This window comes from Anoplopoma fimbria, chromosome 1 (genome assembly GCF_027596085.1).
Source record: "Anoplopoma fimbria isolate UVic2021 breed Golden Eagle Sablefish chromosome 1, Afim_UVic_2022, whole genome shotgun sequence".
NCBI lineage: Eukaryota > Metazoa > Chordata > Actinopteri > Perciformes > Anoplopomatidae > Anoplopoma > Anoplopoma fimbria.
Genome location: NC_072449.1, coordinates 6,640,221 through 6,662,055, shown reverse-complemented (window position 1 = coordinate 6,662,055; position 21,835 = coordinate 6,640,221). Strand labels below are relative to the sequence as shown.

Genomic DNA, 21,835 nt, shown 5'->3' with positions numbered 1-21,835 from the left:
GTTGTGTGATGATTCAAGAGTCAAATTGCTACTGCATCTGCACAGCAGCTCTCAGTGTGTGTGAGTGAGAGTGTTTAGGATACAAACACAGAGGTGTGTCAACCGGGGAGCTTGTGGCCCCTCCTCACCTTGCTCCTCCCCCATGCTGAAATGTGTTGTATCAGTGTACCTGTATGTGTCAGATTGTGTGTGTGTTTAACAGTCTGTGAAAGCCAAAGAGCAAGCAGTGTTTGAGGACAGAAGCTGACTGGTCGAGGGTTTGGCAAAGAAGAAGAGAACAAGACAAAAGAGGAAAAACAAGAGAGTAGATAGAGACGGGAGGGAGGCTGGGTCAGAGAGAGAGACACAGAGTGCAAGTATACACAGTATAAAGAGAGAGAGACTGTCAGCAGAGCATTCACTTCCCAGAGGACAGAGCCTGAGAGCGAGACAGACTGCTGAGAAGTTCAGTCGGGCAAAATGCTGAGGAGGAGGAGAAGCGTTTCATTTGGTGGATTTGGATGGTATGTTGCCTTTTCATTGGATGCTAATGTGTGTGTGTGTTTCTGCAATTTGTATGCACAGGCTCATTGTTCTGATTATGATTATATAGTACGGTAAGTACAAATAATGCACATCATGCTGCTAAAATGTGTATGTGCTGCATGGTGTGAGAGTGTGTTTTTTTTCTAAAAAGGAAGGATGGGTGGAGGGCCGAGACTGCACCTCTGTGTCACACCTCTGATACTTTATCCTTTGTGTGTGTGTGTGTGTGTGTGTGTGTGTGTGTGTGTGTGTGTGTGTGTGTGTGTGTGTGTGTGTGTGTGTGTGTGTGTGACTGTTTGTGTGGGTGTGTGAATGTACTGTTTCACTCTGTGCTGTCTCCATTCAAGGAAGGATGACAATCAACAGGCTGCTTTGTCTGTTGTTGTTGCTGCTGCTGTCCTGTTATGGGAATATGGGCACAGCGCAGTCATAGCCCCTCTGCTCTATTGGCCCTGAAAAGAGTTCCCATGATACAGCACAGAAGAAGGTGCCAGGGAACCCGTTTAGCACTGAATACGCTGACACGCTTGGATGAAGTGGTTTTTTGTGCTGGCTCCTCTGCTTGTTGTCGTTCTGACTGAAGCGGCGCTTCAGAGCACTTAACCTTCCCAGCTTGGCTGAGGTAACACATCCTGCCAGACAGGCTGGGATAACCTGGAACAAAGCTGTAGAGCTGCACATTACATGTATCTGGGTTAATTTGGCATAAAAACTAAAAAAAACATAAATGTTTTACAGCAAAATGTTGTACACTTCACCAATTTGACACATAAAGAAGCCTACTCACCTTGTGAAAACAATTGTATAAGGAGATTTCGACCCTGAGCTGCATATTTGGAATTGTAAAATAGAGTGTTTTGGGGAATTTACCCATTCTAGGGACTAAAAGCATTTCTCAGATCCACTGCTTTTATTGTTTGTTCAATCTTAATCTCAGTTCTCCAACATTATGGAAGTGCAATACTAAATCGCTGGACAGATCAGCAACAGTCTCCGCTCAGCATCACACTCAAATGTTGTGTAATTGTGTGATGGACATTTGTGGTTCATCATGCACAGCGCAGGGCAAAAATGTAATAATAATTACCTCAACAAATTAAAGCATGCCCTGTGGAATACACTATCCTGCTGCAGGAAACTCTACTAAAAAGTATTTTTTTTATATAAGAAAATAACTTTTTTCAAGAATTACAAGTGCCAGTTAAGAGTTCTGGAAAAAAAGGGAAGCTGCACTCAAAATCTGGAATTATGTTACATTATTGGCATAATTTCAGCTTGTTTCATTGTCCTTAAGGCTAAATATGAGATGTTTTGCTTCTTTCTATCACTTCTGCAGGCAAACTAATCCAAATTTAACTGACAGAAAATGTGGGACAAGTATTGAAGATTATTTTTAAGAATGCATGGGCTTCAAGGGATTACATTTTGTATGACAAGCAGACACGCTGTGAGGGGATAATAACATGCATCCGTCCTCCTCACTCAATGATCTTATATTATAAGAAAAGCTCTGCACTAAGCCATAGCTCGCTGTTATTCAAACAGCTGGCTTTGAGGACTAATCCTCACATTCTAGTGCCATCCTTTTATTGTTATTTATAAAGAAGGATCTTCAAAATGAATTTTACTGAAATTATAAGCCTTCTTGCCTTCCGAGGAGATTTTGGATACTTTATGAGCTTACATGTAGCACCACCCACAGGACGACTTCATTAAAGTGTTTAAGAATACTATGATTTTCAGTGAGGTGATAGGTCTAACAATTTCAAAATGTAAGGTGCAATGTATTTGCAAGCCTCTTGGGACAATGCATGACGCTTTGGATAACTTTATATTACGTTTAAACTGAAAGTTTGAATTATCAGCGTATCCAGTTTCTCTTTTTGGACGTGGACGGACTCGCATATGGACGACGAGTTAAAGGAGAACGCATTACCAAATGCAGGTCTGACTTTGAGCAGGCAGGCTTAGAATTGTGTCTACATAACGGGTTAATGTGCACACACAGGCAATTGTAGTATTACTTTAATCTCTAACGTGTGGGATGAATAAAGCTTACACATACTGTTTGATGATTCAGGCATATGGTGGGTTGTGTTTATTCTCAACTGCTTAGCAATACAATCCTGTGAGAGCACAGGCTGCAGGTCCATTACAATATGAAAGGGGCTAACATTTATCAGCCGACAAGATCAGATACCATTGAGACAATCAGTTGACACTGCAGCAGAGAAACAAAATGTTAGATATCCACAGGAAACGTTTGTGTTTATTGTCTTAATAACTGTATTTCAGTTTACTGAGGTTCATCTTTAATAATGCATCATGCAGACTTTTGTATTAACTACAGCATTTGCCCCAGCTGCTTCGCCAGCTCTTGTTCAGTATGAACCTTTTATCAACTTGACATCTGAATATCTAGTTAATAACATTATCTGTAAAAAAAAAAACCACACTGAAGCTCAGTTCTCTCTGCCTTTTCCTCTGTTGACGCTGCTGTAATGCGTCATATTATTGATACCTTTCAAAAACCCTTGGAAAAAATTCAAATTTTATTTAAAACATCCAGTTTTGGTGATGGTACGGTAAAAATAGTTTGCACCATGTGTTTGTATGTGTGTGTTTATTGTGAGTGTGTGCATTTGCATGAAATGGCTCAGGCACCGTTCTAAATGGTTCAGTCTGCAATAAATTGGATTAAAGAATTAATGTCATAACATCCTCTTTAGAGAGGCATGTGAGAGTGCACATACACACACACACACACACACACACACACACACACACACACACACACACACACACACACACACACACACACACACACACACACACATGTTGTTAATTTAACATCTTCTGACTCTCCGTGTTTTTAGTATGAACAGTATGTAGTGAAGCATGAATAAGTAACACTGAGGGTTCTCATAACCGGTCTGAGCTGCTTGTAGAGATGTAACCTTGTTCAATCAAGTCAGCTGTCAAAAAGCTGTCTGCCAGTGACTTTACACTGATCTGTACTCTACACATTTTCTGTCCCGAGGCTCGAGTATGAATTTAAGATCATTTAAGCAAATAAGCCCACTTATTTTCGACCTTCTTGATGAAGTCTCACTCCTCAGCATCTTAAATTGATGGTGTTCATGTCCTTATTACTGTAAAAAGCACTCACAGCAAAGAATTAATTTGCTGCTTTTGAGCAGTTTGTATCAGAGATGTAATCAAGTATCTCTCTCTCCTTCTCTCTCTCTCTCTCTCTCTGCCTTTCTCTCCTGCTTCCTCTCCTGCTTCCTCTCCAGGATTGACAAGTCCACTTTGTCTGCGCTGAAATCACGGTAAGTTATTTTTATTGATCCTAGCTATAAAATCTAGTTAATATTCTAATCTTGGTTAGCGAGCCAAAGCCTTAATTCGTGTAAAGGTGCTTGCGGAAAAAATTCCCGGGAAGCACTGATGTGTAACAGTTCACAAATGAACAATGAGGCCTCCAAAGATACTTCCAACCGGGACCTAATTTCCACTTATTTTCCATTCCAGTGATCGATTCAGATTAAAAACTCAGCAACTGATTCACTTTAGAGCTACGGTTCATCACTTCCTTGTTTACTCTTCCTCCCTCCTCTCTTGCCTTCATGTACCGCTGTGTGAGGAATGTGGTTAAAATCATCTTTGGCACTTCTTGCTGCTCCAGTCAGTTGTAGTTAAACATTGTGTTTGTATTGTGGCTCCCAGGTGTGAATGTGGCTTAATTTATAAAAAGGAAGCTGCAAGAGTTTAATTTCCACATGACCCCCCAACATGGATCTTGTAAGGGGTGCATGGTCCCTGGTTTTGCCTCTCAATGCAACCTGACAGGATCTACACTTTACTCTGCAAAACAGCTCATCTTCCTCTGCGTTCTTGGAAAAAAAATCTTTATAGTTTGGCTTCATATCTACAGGAAAAAATCTTAAATGTTATTATTATTATTTTATTTTTTTACAATTAATACTTATACAGTAATATAATGAAACAAAAATTCAATTTTGGGTTGCTGCATTAATAATACAGACATTTAGACCACATTTCTTGTTCTCTGGCACAAAAAACAATTAAATTACAATGTGATAACATCTATGTAAATATACAAAACAATGTATATATAGCTTTCACATTTCACTTTTTCTTTCTGGCTGAAGAACTCCAGATTTCATTGTGTCCCCTCCACGTCTTAAACCAAAAAATACAGCCACATTTCGAAATCCATTCACGGATACATTTTCTGGACAGTTCAATCATTCAAGGTGAATCCCTGCTTACTAATGTCACAACAATAAGCTCACATCCCACCAGTTTCCTCTTGTTTATCTGCTCTCTTCCCACAGTCAAAGACCTTCATGTGAGTGATGTCAGTACTCGTGCTCTTTGCCCTTGATCAACACACTGGCCTCAGAGCCGGAGATGGTCTGTGGGCATTAAAATGTGGCTGCCCACTGTTCCAAAATAGTAAGGGTGGGTCAAATGCAGAGGACTGATGGCACCACAGGGAATGATAAAGTAAAACTAAACTTAATTTAATCACATAACAATCTTATATAACTGGGTTATGCAAGCTAAATACTGGACTTTTTAACAGAAGTTACAAGACACTATTTCCTTCATTCTGGTGACGTTTTCTGCCTCAAATGTACAGTGGAAATGTGTTTTTTAATGTAAAGAAACACTAAACTCATGAGGCAGGTGACACAATATTAAAAAAATATATGTAATATAATGCAGTAAGTCTCTCAGGCATGCTGTATTGATTTCATAAATGAATTCTCCTGTAGATCAACTTCTCTCATTTAATGTTCTCCCTTCTTTGTCAACACACATGTAGGTGTGATTTTCCCACACCTGCCTCTCCACTTTCATCTCTTTGGATTGGGGAAGTAACCTTTTTAAATGTGCATGTGTTGCCTATTCATCACAATGATACTGTCATGCATTTTAATTAATTTATCAACCCCTTGACTTTAAGATTTTTGTCTGTGTTCTCTTAGATGTGCTGCACACACTCTGTCTCCTCACCCGCACAGATAGATGTCCTACTGATAGTCAGTTTCAAGACAGTGGGCTTTCTAGGAAACAATTTTGTGACCTCGTAGCTGGCTTAAGCCCGACTGTTCACATCAGAAGCACGTTTCTCTGCCGTCCAACAAGCGATTCTGCTTCTTCCTCTTTCTCTGTTTGTGTGTCTGTTCCCTCCAAAGATAATGCAAATAAATTTGCTTAAATATTGGTGCTGCCCATATACAAATCTCGACGTTTGTGATCTGTCAGAGCCACAGTATACTGTTTAATAGCCGCAGTAAGCTGGTTGTGTTGCTCCACCACTTCTGTTGTTGATGCTTGATTCATTGGACAGCTGCCATTGTTCACTCTCTCTTGGGTTGTCTGTGTTTTGAAAACAATGTGGCGATGTGCAACAGATAATTGTGAGTTCCCTTTACAATTCATAGCTGTAAAATGAGAAGTGACAGTGGAGCTATTCTGACGTGTGACTGGGTTGTGCAAGTTGTAGAATCCAATATTTGTATTGAAAATTACCATTTATAATAATAATTAAGCCTTTATTAGTCCCACAATGCGGAAATTATTTCTCTGCATTTAACCCATCCCGGAGGAGCAGTGGGCTGCAATGAAGCGCCCGGGGATTTGAGGTATAAATAACAACTTTAGGGTCAAATGAGTTCTGGAGTGGAGTGGAGAGCTAATGTGAACATATTTTGCTGAGTTGTGTGCCTGCTTCATGTGTTGTTCGATTGAGGATTTGTGAGGAGCTTCTCTTTGTCGAAACAAACCACCGGCGAGCCCTGCTAATGGAGGTTGCCGTAGTGATAGGAGGTGAAGGGCTTCTGTGTGTGTGTATTTAGATTAACTCAGTCTGTACCCAAACACCACGTTCTATGTGTCTCTCTCATTTTGGAGTCAGTTACACTGACATTTCCTCTCTGAACAAACATGTTGAAACCTTTTGTGTTGCCCCATGTACCATCTTCATATCTCACCTGCTACCCTTTGAAATGGCTCAGGTTGTCCATATTTGCTGTGATGGTGCCACCTGTTGAAAGTTTGCTGGTGACTTTGTGCAGATGTTTTTCCAGACTATAGTCCAGACTTTAAAAAAGTTGCCGTTACTCACATTGGAAGGGAGGTCCCCATTTTTAATCCATTTGTTGTCTGATTAGTATTGACCAATCACCTTTAACCAGGCTTTGGTTGCATTACATGTAAACAGTCCATGTGAAGAGCAAAAGAGGCCAAATGCATTGCCCAAAAGCAATATTGGCTTTTGTTTAAGGATGATTTAGCTTTATCATAGCTTAAAATGAGCTTCTAAACTGTTGTTTAGATGTTGTCTCTTGACGTCTCAAGTTGCTAATCGGACTGTAACCGATGGCAGTGCACTGGATATCTGCTGTCTACACTGGAGCTAAGAAATACTAGCCGTTGCCCTCAGAGGCTAAATTGTGTTCAGATTGACGATGGGTTCAGAGATTCCTCTGGATGTTTGTCAATCGGCACAAGACTGATAATTGAGTCCTAAAAATAAAATAAAAAAATGCCAGTTGAGCAGGATTTTTTTCACCTGTTTCTCGAATTTTCCAGAAATTGAGTTTTGTGTGTTTTGAAACAAGGATAAACAAACCAGGTAGATTCACTTCAATCAATTATCTTTTTGACTAAATTCATCTTTAAAACTTTGACTAAAAATCTTTAAAAATTTTTGAAATCAGTCCAGTTTTGAGGAAGAACGTTGTAACCGGCAGCCGAGAAACGAGCTTCGAGGGACAATTATGCAGCGTGAATTTAATGTTGCTTCCATTAAAAGTTCTTGTTTTTACCACTGATAGGCTCAGATTGATTTTTATATAAGAGTCTGACAACATTATGTAATGGAGCCAACAAGGAAATAAAACGTTTCTACTTACTTTCACTTGATCCAGTCTTGATTCAGTCGAGCAGCAACAGGTCCCACTCCTTACATCATTCTTCCTCTGTGGTGCATTAGGTCACAGCACCCTCAGGAACAACACCAGTCTCCTGAGCTTTTAGGCCATGCAGCAGTTTGGTTCAGCCTCCTCTACCTTTTGATCGCCCTATCTTCCTCTAGACGTCCACTCTTCCATTTGTAGGAGCTCTTCATCTGTTATACTCGGGCTCAAATAAATACGGGCAGCCATCGGATTCAAAAAACCTCTTCTGCAGTGTTGAACTCATCTGAATATTCAGCCATGACATTGAAATCATTTTATATTAAGCTAAGATTTCTGTTCTCCGACACAACATACTCTGCCAAGCTGCCATACGAGTTCCCACCGTTGTCTTCCGGCAACAAGTCTCTTTGCGCGATTTCAGAGGGAGACTTGAGCAAGATTCTTTTCATAATGTTGACACTTAGAAATTGTTGACTTTATTAGTCAGTTACAGGTGACAAAAAATATGAGGAAATTGGTTTAAAAAATGCAGAAGTTACCCTTTAATGATTCCAAATATGACATGATAAGAATGAATATTTTTGCAATGTTGTTAAATATACTTTGCTGTAGTAAGAGCTTTTCTGAGTTAAATAAGCATCAAGCATGTGGCGGATCATCATACAATGCAAGTTTGTTTCTACTCTTTTAGAAAACAAGTGATTGTCTTGCATGGATTTTTAAAATATACAAATATTAATAATAAATGAAGACTAAGTATGACTTTCAGATGTATTTTGAGGCTATGAAAGGTTTTATGAGAGTAGTTAACATGAGGTTACTATTAATGAAACTCAAACTTTTTTTAATAATCAATAAAATGGATATGAAACACCAGATTAAAATGCTGGATTCCAAAGACCACAATGATAAAACACCAAACAATGCAGGTTTGTTATTTCAGATGTACAGCGTTAGCTGTACATCTGAAATACAAGATGTGAATATACAAATCAGGAATACAAATCAGGTTAGTGTGCGTCATGTAAAATAGGTCTTGTCTGTTATCTATAGTATTCTCAGACGCACACACACACACACACACACACACACACACACACACACACACACACACACACACACACACACACACACACACACACACACACACACACACACACACACACACGTCCATTGTCTCTCTCGGTCCCTGGCCAGGTGTCATTAGACCGTCTGCTCTGGAGTGGCCCTGAATATGAATTAGTGAGTCGTGACTCCTGCTTGAGCCGCCGCTCTGCCTAGATGCTGAATAGCACCAATTTGTGTGTGTGCGTGTGTGTGTGTTTGTGTGTTTGTGTGTTTGATCCAGGTGTTAGATGTAAGAAAACTGTGCACAGACAAACACCTTAGAGGTAAGAAAGCTAGGAACAGAGACAGCACTGCAGAATAGAAATGATTCATAGAATAGATGGATGGATAGATTTTCTATAATCTATTCTTTATTATCCGTGTACAGAGTAGGTCTGCACAATTAATCAAAAATGCATCGAAATTGCATATGGCCTACTAAAATTTTCAAATCGCAGGAGGCGCTTTATTTGTTAAAGGCGAAATGTTTGTCAATACCATTTTAGGGAGATTTACTGGCCTACACATCGTGTTTACAGACCTAAAAAGGAAAATGAATAAGTTATTTTTTCCAAAACGTTCAGCCCTAGCACTCCATATAAATACATGGGCACAAGAATATTTTGTCTACCCAAACTTATAATGGCTTCCAGTTAAAAAACAATTGAAGGGGGAGAATGGAAAGACTGATAAGTGGGTTTATCATCTGTTGTGTGAAAGCTAGACTTGGGATTTCTAAAATAGTTTTAATAGAAATACCAATAGAAATACCAATAAATATGATGCCATTTTGAGTCACAGCAGGCATGACTCACGGCTTGTCGTGCTCCTATTTTATGACTTCAAAGCTTACCCGATTGACTGTATTTGGTAGCTTGTCTCCTATGGTGAAATTGTACCAAGAGGAATATATAGGAGAATAAAGCCACAAAGGAAAAAAGGGAGACGTGTGAAAGTGAAGTGGGAGGCCAAGGTGACAAAAACATTGGATGGGTGGAGCACTTCAAAGTTTGTGGTTGCAGGGCAGCAGGTGTGAAGACTTTACTTTGTTGTTTTTTCATTTTTTTTTATCCTGTCTACTCTCAGTTCACAGCGTTCTTTTTATTTTCTCCATTGCTTCAACCTTCTCTCCCTCTTCCTCCCCTCTCCTCCCTCTCCTCTGTCATTAATCCTCAGTGTTCCTCTGCCTCTCCTCTTCTCATTCTGACTACAAAGAGATCTCCCCGCCTTACACACCGTACACACAACACCTCATTAACAACTGCATAATCAAACCTGTGTGTGTGTGTGTGTGTGTGTGTGTGTTTCAGCAAACACATGCATCTGTTTATGGGTTTTGTCTTGAAGTGGTGGTGAGGGTGAATGAATATTACAAGTGGACAGGGATAATAGAGGAGAGACAGGATGAAACAGAGAGAGAGAGAGAGGGCGACAGGTTGCACCTGATCATCTTCTTATCAGTGTGCGACGATGCCTCGCAAACTGTGGTGAGTAACGGCTGTCTGTCTTCTGCGTGTTTTTACACAGACTGCTTTTTTTTGATTACAGTAAGTTTTATTTTTGTATCTTCTATGACTTCCTAAGTTGTTTCAAACCTGCAGTTTATCTGTAGAGGAGTTGATGTACATCATGTTAGATGATGCTGGCTGAACAAGTTACTGTTTACATTATGGATCATTTGAGCAATGCTGCTCACACAATTTACAACAATATTTACTGATATCTCAAAGGAAATATTGACCAAAATGCACAATGCAACATAGTTATCAATGTCTGAAAATCTATTGTGATTTGATTGCTATTAATACACGACACGTTCAGAGTGAGGACTGCAAAACATGTTATAAGACATTTTATGTCTTGATTGACATTAAGCTTTTTGAGATATTTATTGGATTTTGACGCATAGTGCACATTTAAATAAAATGCTATGGTTGTATTTCAATATATACATACATTGTAACATATTTTAAATGCATGTATGTTGATCCCATGATGAGAAGCTACAGTGGCTAATTGAGATTTCGAGAAACGTACACACAGAGGGAAAGGAAAAGTGGTTACTGAATTTAGTACAAATATTTTACTAAGTGAGAATGCTCTACAGTAAAGCCAAATATAATATAACAGCATAGCAGAGTGGACAAGAGATTGTGAAAAAACAGTGTTAGTGTTGTATGTGTTTCTATTTGACGGCTCCAATCATACAACTTTATACGCTCTGTTCTGTGTTAGAAGAATACATGAAATGACTCAACTGGCATCAGTCTGAATAATTCATTAATCTGAAAGCTATCACACCTATGTGTCACTGTCTAGATCCCAGTTTGTCTTGTAAAGGCTAATGGAAACCAGCATACCGTATGTCCTTATGTCTTGGTTCATTTACGTGCTGTAATAGAGCTTTTGGTTGATTTCCTGCAATGTAAATACCAAAACAAATGACTTAAGTATTTAGTTTTTCAAGCTCAACCACAGATGGCAAGATTTTCAATCTGGCCAACAGTCTGCCTGCGTCTGAGACAGAGAGAGCGTCTGCAGCCAGCTGCTTCTAATTAGACTGTGATACTCGCCATATACATTATTCCCATCCTCTTCCTCGGCCCCCTCCTCGTTTGTCCTCCCTCTCTTCTCCTCACCAGCTGCTGACATCTAAGCATCGTCCGCTCGGACACACTACAGCTCACAGCGCTGTGATGTGCATTCTGTCGCAGTCGGGCCACTCCCTGCTTAATGGTGCTGACTTGTAGACTCATGTAGCATTTGATTTACCTTTTTAACAACTTTTTTTTAAATCTTAAGATCCTTTGTTTACAACTTTGTCATCTTTCATTTGACTTTATACCATTTTGCACATACAAGAAAATGTATAGATGATATAATTGGAATATTTTGTGGATTGACAGGCAGCATGATAGCTGTTATGAGGCTGAAATTGAACAAGGTTCCCTGGAGAAACTAGTCTTCATTGAAAATATGAAATAGTGTATAAAAGAGTAGAAAAGCCTGATAAGAGGAGGTGCCCTCTTCTTACAGACCTCCCCTCCCCTTATCGCTGTCTAGTCATAGTTTTATTTTTTTGTGGCCAGGTGTAAATGTTATCTGTCTGCCAGCATCACGGAAAAGCTCGAAAGGGCGGCTGCTATTTCTGGAGCCTGGCATTTACTTTATCACACGGTACACCTTTTTTTATATTGCAGGGGCCGATAGACAAACATGGGAATAAATGTCTGCTGGTATCATATTTACTTTAGGTGATGGCTTATTAAAGCTCAACGCTTTGCTCTGTAGAGAAGAAGAAGAGGCAGTGATTAGTCACAAGTAGGGTTGCATGTGGCTGTTATGAGCTGTCAGCTTTATTGTGTATTGTTTATTGCAACAGTTGTTGATGTAGTGTACACAGTTATAGTCTGTTACCTGACACATTATGAGCCTACAGGCAATGCAGTAACAGAAGACAGAATGCTTCTCAGCTGGGTTTAATTTGGGAACCAGGATTTCATTTAACCACAAACCCTGGTTGAATTGACTCACTCGTCGTAACAAGGTTTCAGTTCGCTTTTTTAAAACAATACAAACTTATGACATGTGCTTGGCTGCATCTGCATGTGTGAGAAAAAGGTAGAGAAACCCAAACCATGAGGTTGCAATGGTACTTGTTGCAGTATGACGGGGGGAAGTGGTGTAACTCCACCCATCCTCGAGAGCTCAGCAGGGGATGTTGCACTTCCCCTGCTCTCACTCAACTTCCACACCAGTGTTACAGAGCATCATTAAATGTATGAAAGCATTTTTAATACTTGAAATTTGATATTCTTTGGCACTTATGTTTAAATGAAATTGAAATGATGGTAAACTTTGAGATTACAGCTGATTGTAGCACTGAAGCGATATCAGCTTTCATAAAAAATGATTTTAAATATTTTTTTCTGGGTAGATTGAGCTTAAATTTTGACCATGGATTTTCTTCTTGTATTTTTCTCTTGCACAAAATACCTGTATGAATCAGTCCATGTTTTGACATACATACTCACATGTTTCCACTGTGACCACATGAGGGAGCCAACAGCACGCGTTTGTCTCAAGTGCCTCTTAGAGGGAAAAAAGAATCAGTGCACTGAGTTGAAAGCAGCCGAAGTGAAGAGAAATGAACACTAGAGTGAGCAATTTCTCTATATTCATGCGTGTTAAATCAGTGTTGAGCTCTGACCCACCTGTTAACTCGTCTACCTGTTGAAGCTGGCACTGGGAAACAGCTCTCCATGACTGGTGTTCAGTGGAAAGCAAATTAACTCTCCATTTACTAGTTAAACCAAATGAAAGAGATGACAGTTCAACGACTATTAGAAGGTTTATTTTTCATGGTTTATTTAAATTATGCCTGTGTCTTGACCATTACAAAATGAATTATAAAACGCATAAAAACAGTGTAAAGAACCAGCCACAGCTCTGCACAAACCACATCCTTCTTTTTTTAATGTCACCTTTCATACTGTTCATCAAACCAAGTAGGTGTTTTCTAGTTTACCACTGCAAGACAAGTGCACCATGGGTTTTTCAACCATACTGTGTAGAGCAGCCTATAGGGAGCCAAGGCTGTTGCCGTGGCAACGAGAACTGATGATCACCTAAGGGATGTTTGAGTATGGTCCATTACCATGGTGACAGGCCGTGGTTGTCACACCCTGCAGCCAGACTCCATCACAAGTTCTCCAAAACATGACCAGGGGAAAGATCATCTGACTTGCGATTGCTACTGGTTGCCCATAGCAACCACGGTGCATTTTTCCCCACCCCATGGATTGAGAGATTGTGTGTGTGTGTGTGTGTGTGTGTGTGTGTGTGTGTGTGTGTGTGTGTGTGTGTGTGTGTGTGTGTGTGTGTGTGTGTCATAAGAAACATGTGTGGATGAGACACCTACAGTACTCTGTGCCCTGTGAAATGACCCGTAACTCTACACTGTTTGTCCGTAGGGAAGTGTCATTTCATTCATCCATATGCATTCTTTTAATTAATGGAACGACGTGCCTTAATAAAAGCTTTATAGATATGTAGAGGAGAGAAAGCTTTATTAAAGGGAGACTGTTGCTGGACAGGAGCTCTTGCTTAGAACAAGGTTAAATCTGATGTAACTGTTACTGTGTTCAGGTGAAAGGATTTTATGGTTTTGATGAAAGGACTTGATCACTAAGTGCGACGTTTTGACTTTTATCATCAATTAAAAGTAATTGAATCTCATTTTTCTTGCTTTTTACATTTCCTTTGCTTAAGCTAAATGAACACTCCATCATGTTTGTCTTCTCTTACCAAAAGTTACATAAGAAGCTGTCAATGTTATCACTTTGTACACAGTACAGAGATGGAGGCAGCAAGTCGCTAGCAAACACTTTCTTATTTACACACAGAGAGCAGATACATAGCAACATTAGCATTCATTAAGTGGAGTTGTGTTTCTGGCCACCTGCTGATTTAATTTAAATATTCACTCTTCTTTTAGCTCTGTTCTGATTTCTACCAATCAAACATTTTTGCTGGTTAGCAGCTAAAAATGGGGAGTATTCACCAGAACAACAAAGACGCTGGTCGTAAAAGCTAAACCATGAGCTGAAAGAAGCTATATAACTGCAGCCAGGTGATGATATCTGTGCGTTGTCTCTTTCACATGTCATTTGGTCCATCATTAATATGTTGTACCAGTTTTTGATCTCAGCATATTATGCACTTAAGAGTGGGTTTGCATATTTCTCTATTGTGTGCACAAAGATAAAACTGGTAACTATAAAAGCCAATTCCCCCAAAAATGTGTGACTGTTCCTTTAAATGGTGTAGAACACAATATATCCAATGTTTTCCCATTACATTTGTGTGTCCTATATATGGTGGTCGTTGCTTTTATGTAATTTTGTAGCCTTCGTTTTTAATTTCCTTCCTTATAAAATCTAAAAAACAGATGAAAATGTGCCTCAAGCCCAACTGTTTTATTCACAGCTCGTCTGTTGATCAATGGCCATGTCCTTGACAAAGAAACATAAAAACTAAACGCCAGAATACATAATCTTTGCTTTTTTCAGTACCACCTTTAAAACCTGTATTGACACCAGTGTCACTGTGTGTGTGTGTGTGTGTGTGTGTGTGTGTGTGTGTGTGTGTGTGTGTGTGTGTGTGTGTGTGTGTGTGTGTGTGTGTGTGTGTGTGTGTGCTCTGCTTGTTAAGAGAGAGTCTTGTTACTCCAAAGTCCCCCAGACAACCAGCTGCCTCTTTGCTTTTGACAAATATTTACTTCTTGCCTTCTGGCTGATGCTACACACACACACTCACTCACACACTCTCACACTCATAACAGAGTAGCTGATAAGCGCACCATCTGGCCTGAGTGCTGGCTGTTAAGGGCCCATAAAACAGACCCTCACCTATTTAGAGGCAGAGGGCTCCCTGAGCGGCAAGCCGTGGAGAACGTGTAAACAGCACGCTCAATGTCACGCACGTCCTCCCACCCACCCGCATGCGCTTACCGTATCCACGGGGGGGACGTAGGAGGTGAGAGGATCAGAGGATGTACCTGTTCTTGGTCTGTGAATGCATCTTTACCGCCCTCACTGACTCTCTTTGAGGATAAAGATACACAGAGATTGATTCTGTAAACGTATGTGTCGGCACTGCGAAACACACATCTGACAACTTTATACAACATGTCAGCTGTGGGTTTGTAATGAAAAAGTTATTAAATAATGCCAGTAAAGGGGCATTATTGTTTGACCTACACTTCAGAGTTCATTGTTGAACTCCTCCATACTATTTATAGGATACATAAAAAAACCTGAATAAATTGATCCAACTAACAATTATTATAGTCTGATAAAGCTTATTCCCAAGTGCATATGATGAAATGAGCCACCCTGTTGCACTGGGTGACATTTCCTTCATTACCACGAACAAACACACTGTAGTTTGTTTTGAGTCAATCCCACATACAAAGTCCTGCAGGCCCAAATACACACAAGAGCAGAAAATCTGTATTAATCCACTGCTGAAAAATATAAGAAATCCAATACAAACTCTTAACCACTGTGACAATTTTAAAAATGTATATCTACAAATCAATTCAATACAATTACATACATTTTGTATAGCCCAAAATCAAAAATCACAAATTTGCCTTTGTCCTATGTGTATAGTCTGTACATATAGGACATCCTCTGTCCCAGGAACCTCGCTTCGGTACAGAAAAAACTCCTCCAGGATGGACAGAAAGGCAACAGATGTCATGTGATCAGAATGAACAACGCAACAGAGTTACAAAACCTAGTTAAAATAAAAAAAAGAAATAACACATCGGCTTATCCTTTTAATAGCAGAGAACAGAGAAGAATTATTGTTTTGATCCACAACATTCTTTTAATGATGTAAATCAGTTTTCTCATGACCCTCCCAGCAAGAGAAAGTGAACTTTTCAATTTCTAATCTTAACTAGCTGAGAGAGAAATGACTAATAAGGAGAAAGTCGAATTGGGATATAATTAATTTCAGCAATCTGATATTTAGAGGAAATGTCATAAGAGAAGTTACATGTCAATTTTATTGGCAACTGTATCATCACAAAGCAGGATATTAATATATCCTCATCGGGGAAATGAATGACACCCAATTTATTTTTTACTGCTACTTGATACATAACAACCGATCTCAGTGTTATCTGTCTCGTTACTCTCCGTTGTGTCTTTGGGAGTCTTTGTACAAACTAACCAGGATTGGCAGTGTTGCCGTGGGAAACCGACTCAGAAGGACGTTGTAAGGTGTGTTCAGCGATTGCCGCTGTTACTGTTTTGTACACAAACACTTGACATAAGCTGGCGGCAAATTACAGCCCGTCTGCTTTGCATCAAAGTGAGGGGATGGAGGGAGACTTTGGAGCGGAGACAGAAGGATCAAGAGTGATAGAAGAGAGCAAGGAGACAATAATAGACCAGGGCACAGGGGTCCTTTGCTGAATTTGAGCAAACAGAAAGGAAAGGAGAAAATCCGACCTTTCTCCCTTTTCCTTCTTTTCCTTCCTGGCACTTCCAACAGCAGAGATGCTCTTAACATCTAAAAAGAGAGAGGAGGGTCAAGAGGGGAGAGAAACAACAACAAGAAGAAGGGAGGAGGGGTGAGGGCTGAAGGAATAGAAACAGACATGGTTTCTCTCTTGGGAAAAAAGAGCCGATGGGGGGAGAAAGAGGGAGGGAGAAAGGACGGTGGCGTTACGAAGGACAATCTTTTCTTCTCTCCGCTGCTCCCTTGTAAAGGTTGACCTCTGTGGATAGAAGTGTGAGCGAGGGAGTGAATGCATGCATGTGTGGCTTCTCTGTGACCCTGTCAGGTCATCCTCCGACATCCACATTAAAGCTGTTGACAGATGGCGGAGCTCTGACGCTCCCGTCCGTCCTCTCATTCAGAAGCCTTTTCAGAGCTTTCTATCAAACTAACAACTGTTTGTTTTGTTTGTTTTCTCACTTCTCACTACTGTGTCCTTATCTGTCTCAGTCTCAGGGCTGAAAACGCTCTTTCTTATTGGCTCACCTTGCTCCTATTCCCGGTAATAAGTTGACTTAAAGGAAAAATCCATATTGAAGCCGCGTTTGGCGCCTGTTTGGCTCTGTGTTTTATATGCGTACACACACATAAGGGCACACACACACACTTTCCCTCTCGGTGTGTCCGTTTTGTACGTACATCAGAGGCGGGGAACAAGGCCCTGTCTCGCTCCAGCAGAGCTGAGCTCAAACCCAATTTGCTTTCAAAGGAATAATTCATCTCCATATGAGCTGCAGATACGGCCTCAGCTTGTCCTTGCCTGCTTGGCCCATACACTGTTGCTAAAATGGTTATGGCTTGTGTTGATAGAGCATGGCAATTTACACCCGGTCACTACAAAATCAAATCACAGGCTGAGATTTGCACCGTTTTTTTGCAAAAGTGACAGCTGCTTGTGCCGAATTGTTGACAAAAAAAATGAAAACAAATGGATGACACTATTATTGTAAAATGTGTTACAGCTATTGGACTTTTATTTTTCCAACATAACTAACATCTGTTGAGCATATTTACTTTTTACAGTATGTTTTTAATAAGTTTTGCCCTTAAATGTTGCAAGAGAAAATGATTTCAGAATAAGGACTTACTTAATCAATGTGTTTGGCAAATATATACCGCTATCAAATTTGGCTATGGTTGCAAACTTGAACAAAATACTATTTAATCTATGATCCATGTTTTAGAAAGAAGATGGTGGCAACCATCTCCTCACTTTTCATCCTAATGGAATGAGTTATTTCTATTCTTCCCCATGCCCTCTCTTTTTCAATTCCCTATGTGTGCATTTAAATGTGCATGTGTGTATTTCCTTGCGTCTGCGGGTCAACCAGCTGTAAACCATCATCTTAGCCACCCGAGCATCCTGAGAAAGCAGGAAATTGATTTACTTAGCTTTAACTGATTTATGTCACGCTTGAATGAAGGAGAAAGAACAAAAAGGGATACAAGAGAAGGAAAAACACTGGTTCATATAAAGTACACCAGAACCTGAATTGAAAGGAGGAAATATCATCTATATAAAACAAATATAAACAAACTGGTGTGGATGTGAAAAGCTTCTCTTGTCAGCTTATGTTTTTAACCTGTCAGAAATCCATTTGCAGTGATTTCAGCAATCAGGGATAAAAATGGCAACAAAAAATAAAAGTAAAAATAAGTACCGATATATGCAAAACAATTTATTTGTCTGTGAGACAGAAAGGGAGACAAATTATGGACTGATGCCAATTTGCCAACACATCACAATCAGAGATCAACAATCCGGCTGCAAATAGCCCCGAGTGTGTGAAAATAATTGTCCGATGACATTTGTGCGGCGGTACAATGATAGCAGTGAGCAGGAGGCCAGTCAAGGCCAGTGTGCCTGGTGATTAACAAAGAGCTGTCTGTGATTTGACACTGTAATCATCACTCACAAAAGGAAGGGATATATCTCCTATTCGTCATCGCCCTGCATCACGCTCATTTCATTTCTCTGCTCCAATTCTTGACTGTGATTTCTCACTTGCATTTTTCACTCCGTCTCCTGCTCATTATTTTGCTTCATTGTCGTGTGTGTCTCTCACTTTTATTGTTTTGCAGCTTGCTTCATCCTCATCTCTTTCGATTTATTATACCTGTTATTCAGGATTTTCCTATTGTCGAGAGTTAGATAAGAGGATCCATCCTAAATAACCACTGTAAACTTTAGTCATTTTTTTACTTTTTACGTTGCATTTTTAACAAAACACAATAGTCCCTGACATTCGACCTCTGAAAAAAAAGCAGTAATATTAGTATTAATATTGCAGCTAGTAGCTGTACATACCTAAATATATATACATTTACCCATACATGCATGGATGTTCATATAGATATACACATACATATATGCATATACATATACTTAGCCACCTGCATAGACATACATAATCGCACAGCATATCCACCCTAAACCTTTTTAAACCTAGTTATATATGTATGGATTAAACAAACTAAATATAAAAGTTAATTATTGAGCTTTAGATTTGGCTCTTGTTTCCTTTGGACGGAGCCAGGTCAAATGTTCCTGCTGTTTCCAGCCTTTGTGCTAAGCTAAGCTAACCAGCTGCTGGCTCCATCTACATATTTACTGTACAGACATGAACACAATATCAATCTTCTCATCTTACTCTTTGCTTGAGAGAGAAAGGAACATATTTTCCCCAAAATCTTAAAATATTGCAGGAGCAGGAAGTCAACACCTTTTGCCGTAGGATTCAAAATTGATAACCATAGATAGATAGATAGATAGATATTTTTTATTTCCGTGTCATGCACAAAAACGTGCCCAACCCTCATGGGTTTACAAGACACCAACAGTACAGCTGCAGTGGATCCATATCTCATCAGGTCACATTTGATTACAAAATAACATGTTGCTTCACCGCTCCACCTTAAACAAAACATTCTGCCTTCTCTCCCAGGCCTGGCAAATAAAATCTGCTACAAAGAAGGTTCCTTTCCTAAAACACAGATGCCATTTCCATAAATGGCATCTGGTACTGCAGTTTCTAATAATCTGAAAAAAGACATCCTCTCAGCCCTGTGTTAGACTGGGCGACCTGTCCACAGTGTACTCTGCCTCTCCATTGATGCATGCTGGGACACGCTCCATCCCCCATGACCCTGAACAAAGATAAGTGGTCTAGATGGATGGACAGAAGGATGGATAGAAACACATCCCCTCCCGGCTCCATAACCTCCCTCCATTTCCTCAGTCTCTGATTGTTTTTATAGGAGTGGACAGGTGCAGGCTGGTGCTTCACTACACAGCTGTTACTGATTCACTTATGTCAAATCAGTGATTTACCAAGAAGAGATGGGTGACTGCATGATGAGGTTTGGGGTCAATTGGGCATTGATTTTTTTTTTTTTTTTTTTTTGCTGTTTGCTTTTTCTCAGACATAAATTAACTTTCATCATTTCTCTTGAATTTAATTTCCATTATCACATTTGGATTTCAGATGTTGCTCAACTCTGATTGGTGCATGGAAATTTGTGATATCACTGCTTTATATCACAACCAGAAAGGCAGACATTTGACATGTAAAATAGCTAAAACAGTTTTTAACTTTGGCAGAAAATTGTGAGTTCATGTATGACTCCATTGCTCGTAGTAAGAAGCTGATTGAGAACAAAACGTAGACTTTCAGGGCCTTTTAAAAGAACATTGAAGAAGTGATATTGTGAGGTAACATATATGGAAGATTTTGTAACATTAATGGCAACCAGTTGTCCTTTACGTCATTGCATTGCATATTGATTATGTTCCCATTGTAACCCATATGTAACCCATTTCCTGAATGTTACGGTCAAATTTTTCCTTGCCACTGTATCACCACTATCAGCTCTTGGGAACAGCAGTAATTGCGACGTTAGTTGTAGCAATTGAGCATGAATCCGTGATTTTGCAGTTCTATTTTGCATAAATTCTGCACACCCTGATCCTGAGATGACCGGCCATGGTGTTGCACATTGTCTGTCTGAGTTGTCTGTGTCACGGCCTATCTGGAGCCCAGACACCAATAGTCCTGCTGATGGATCATTCATCAGACACCACTTTGTACGCTCTTGGGGCAAGAGAGCAGTTCGTAATAGCTGTCTGGGCTGTCATGCTGAGTGTGTGTGTGTGTGTGTGTGTGTGTGTGTGTGTGTGTGTGTGTGTGTGTGTGTGTGTGTGTGTGTGTGTGTGTGTGTGTGTGTGTGTGTGTGTGTGTGTGTGTGTGTGTGTGTGTGTGTGTGTGTGTGTTGTGTGTGTTTGTGTGTGCGTGTCCCATCTCTGCACCCGTTCTGCTCTGAATCTCACAGGACTGCTCCCTGGTCCTATTTGTACCTTTCTACACACACACACACACACACACACACACACACACACACACACACACACACACACACACACACACACACACACACACACACACACGCACACACACATACAAACACACACACTCCCAAAGACAGTTTTATCACTATTTCCTATTTAGTTTATCGCCCTTATTTCCAAAAAGTCACCTCTGTTTGTGTGTGCATGTGTGTGCTTCTGTGTTTACTGCCATTATCACTCAAGGAAGGCAAATCCGAGCTCAAGTGAACACACAGTCATCCAACAACCTCTGAGAAAGCTCAGTTGCAGAGACAATCTTGTCTCCATCTTTCCTGCAATGGCCATGACAAACACCGCAAACAATGCCGCGGCCCTTGATGTCTACATCGAGTCGTCCCCCGAGATATTTGTTCCGCACAAACCTCTCAAGTGCAAATGTTTTCTGCACACATAAATGTTCAATTGGAGAGGAAATCACAGCGAAGTTACCATGACAAAGAAGTGCCATCCACTTCGAGCACTGCGATTTTAATGAGTAGCAACACTTGAGGCATTCAAGCTCAAATTAAAGTAATAACACAACAATAACATATTAATTACCTCTGCTACAGTCTATTTCCCTTTGGAATACAACAGCTGTGATCAATTTTCTGGTCTGTTGATAAAAGCTTTTAAAGTGATTGCTTAATACACCAGGTGGCTGATGCATGTTACTTTTTTTCAGCTGAAGCAGTGTTATAAAAGACAAGGAAAGTAGAGGGCAGCAACAATAGCAAACAAAGCTAAATTATGCCTTTAAAAAGCAGGAAAAGCACACCTGCAACTTACA

The 21,835-nt window shown here is 40.0% G+C and overlaps 1 protein-coding gene across 1 annotated transcript in view; it reads left to right on the top strand.

The window, feature by feature from the left end:
* Positions 1-265: 265 nt before the first annotated feature.
* rap1gap2a (RAP1 GTPase activating protein 2a) overlaps positions 266-21,835 on the top strand; it is a 75,107-nt gene continuing 53,537 nt past the window's right edge. The window contains exons 1-2 of the mRNA XM_054605452.1: positions 266-503; positions 3,822-3,857. Of these exons, the coding sequence (XP_054461427.1) occupies positions 460-503; positions 3,822-3,857 (80 nt within the window). The 5' untranslated portion in view covers positions 266-459. The remainder of the gene's footprint in view (positions 504-3,821; positions 3,858-21,835) is intronic.